The sequence below is a fragment of the Zophobas morio genome, unplaced genomic scaffold (genome assembly GCF_036711695.1).
Source record: "Zophobas morio isolate AGI-343-1 ecotype UQ-CSIRO unplaced genomic scaffold, CSIRO_AGI_Zmor_V1 ptg000029l, whole genome shotgun sequence".
NCBI classification, from domain to species: Eukaryota; Metazoa; Arthropoda; class Insecta; order Coleoptera; family Tenebrionidae; genus Zophobas; species Zophobas morio.
In genome coordinates this window covers 8,543,690-8,545,846 of record NW_026972134.1, presented here as the reverse complement: position 1 = coordinate 8,545,846, position 2,157 = coordinate 8,543,690, and the positions used below count along the sequence as shown (strand labels likewise).

Genomic DNA, 2,157 nt, shown 5'->3' with positions numbered 1-2,157 from the left:
AGACGGACAGACGGACAGACGGAAAGACAGACGGAAATGGGAGACCTATTTCTTCGTCTTCTAGGGGTCATGAAAGATCGAGAAAACGTAAAAGTAGAGAGTCGGCCGACGGACTCGATTACAATACTTCCTTTGCTTACGCTCGGGAAGTAAAAATTATTTTTAAAAATCCGACAGTCGCACGTCCCGTAAATTTTACGTATGTTACTGTTCTTTTAAAAAATTCTCTTGCAGCTGAAGTCATATTTGCAATGGAGCCACACAATAATTTTATTATAAATAAATTTGTACAAATTATGTCCTAGTCTTTTAATTTCCCCTTAAATCGTCCTAAGTTTGAGGGACTAAGTATTCTCGAAGCCTTCACCAAAAAGTGAATAGTCTTTTTGAAAAATTTTTTGTCCAACACGTAAGCACTCCCTAAATCTAATACTGCATTTGACGGTAAATGAATCTTCATGGCATGTGAACTCCCTGCTATAGTCACTACACCTTTTGTCACGTGTAGAGAGTATTGAACTTCACAAAGTAGACTCCTCATCTGATAAATCATACTGCTATAAATCTCATCGCGTTTACTATTAAGTAAGAAATTGTCCTCAGAATCGACCGTAATATTTTTCAATTTCTCCACGGTATGCGCAAAAAGTTGAAGCCCATACAAGAATTCTTCGAGTCGCTGAAATTTAAACATTTTAATTAATTTGTCCACTTATATGAAATATGCTCACATGATCTGGGTCCTTCGTCATCTTGTTGAGCATCTTTTTCACGTTCAGGTCTCTAATGTTTAGTCGTGCTTTCGTTGAATTCTGTCCGCTTTGTGCAGCGTCTTTATACAAGCGCATAATTTTTTCTGAGTACAATCGAAAGCGAGAAATCAAAATTTGTACTTGATTTTTAACGAGGGTGACGTAACTGGCGCGTTTTATTCTATAGTTGGGCCTAATCTCAGTGGTACAAGGATCATCCAACCATGAACGGCATCTCGAGATGGTACAGGAAGAGGAAATTATTGTTGTCGCTAAGATGAGACTACTAAATTGTAGCGAGACTAAAATGTAAACACGTGTAAGTAAGGAAGTCTTAAAATAATAAACGCGCAGATAAAAAGTCTTGTTTATATTCAGATAAAGACGTAATTCGGAGAAAGTTGAATTGCTGCAGAATTTCTTTAATAAACAAAAAATGTTTTTGGAAGGAGCGCAAAGGTTAAAAAATTTTGAGGTTTTATTTTACTAAATAAAAATTTTTACTAAATAGAATTTTTTTTGCGACTTACGCATTTTGTGACTGTTGTAATCCCAAGTTCCAAGAAACACTTGTTATTTAATAAAGAATATTAAAACAGAATTTTATTAAAACTAAAAAACGAGGCACTTTTTAAAATTTAAAGCAAATAAATTTAACGTTTTGTGCAATCTATCAAATGTAGGTTCCACGACTGATTCTGAGGTGTCACTTATCATCAGTTATCATTTGTTTGTATTTTGGTGTAATCAGTGGATGTGATGTAATCGCTTGTGTGGTAAACAAATAAAGCAGTTGTTTATTCTAACTTAAAACTGTTGAAAATTTATTATACCTTAAGCCTCAGCTTTTTACAAATTACCTATAATACTTAATTAAAAATCATGATTTTTAAATTATTTGTTAGTGTTAGCAGTGGATAAAATTCAGTTAAGTTGCCGATATTGTACCGGGCGACGATTTTTTTTTTTTTAATTCGACAGTTTTAACTTCTAGCGCTTTAAAACAATAGACAAGATAAAAAGACATAAAAAATGGGCAAAGGTTATTTCTACAGAACTTCCCTCGCCCTTGAAGTGCAGTCCAATAAATTACACTTCTTTGCAAAACTATCAAAAATTTTTGCGATTTTTGATTTCTGATAACCCGTGTAAAGTAAAATCAGTGGCATAACCAACACCGCTACTTCATTTAGTTGCATTTTTCATTCTTCAATATTTAATTTTTTCTTGTTTCTTTAGATTTCCGATTTGCAATTCTTCAATTTTCCAAGATTAAAATTTTCAGTTCTTCACTTTTTCAATTTTTGAATTTTTCAATTTTTAGTTTTTGCAATTTTTCGAACTGAATTTCTCCTATTTTCTATATTTAATTTTTCAATTTTTCGATTTGCAATTTTTCGTTTCG

General features: G+C 32.7%; 1 protein-coding gene across 1 annotated transcript; it reads right to left on the bottom strand.

Annotated features, from left to right (window-relative positions):
- Window positions 1-245: 245 nt before the first annotated feature.
- LOC135137459 (uncharacterized) lies at window positions 246-1,444 on the bottom strand. The gene is made up of 3 exons (XM_064067125.1): window positions 1,283-1,444; window positions 732-1,054; window positions 246-679 (listed from the first exon to the last, which is right to left on the bottom strand). Exons 1-3 carry the CDS (start codon window positions 1,284-1,286, stop codon window positions 302-304), a joined length of 705 nt encoding a protein of 234 aa, XP_063923195.1. The 5' UTR covers window positions 1,287-1,444; the 3' UTR covers window positions 246-301.
- Window positions 1,445-2,157: the final 713 nt, after the last annotated feature.

Bases quoted from the DNA above. Each gene is read 5' to 3' on its own strand.
- LOC135137459 (XM_064067125.1), bottom strand. The intron at 680-731 runs GTGAGCATATTT...TTTAAATTTCAG, and splicing joins TGACGAAGGACCCAGATCAT to CGACTCGAAGAATTCTTGTA.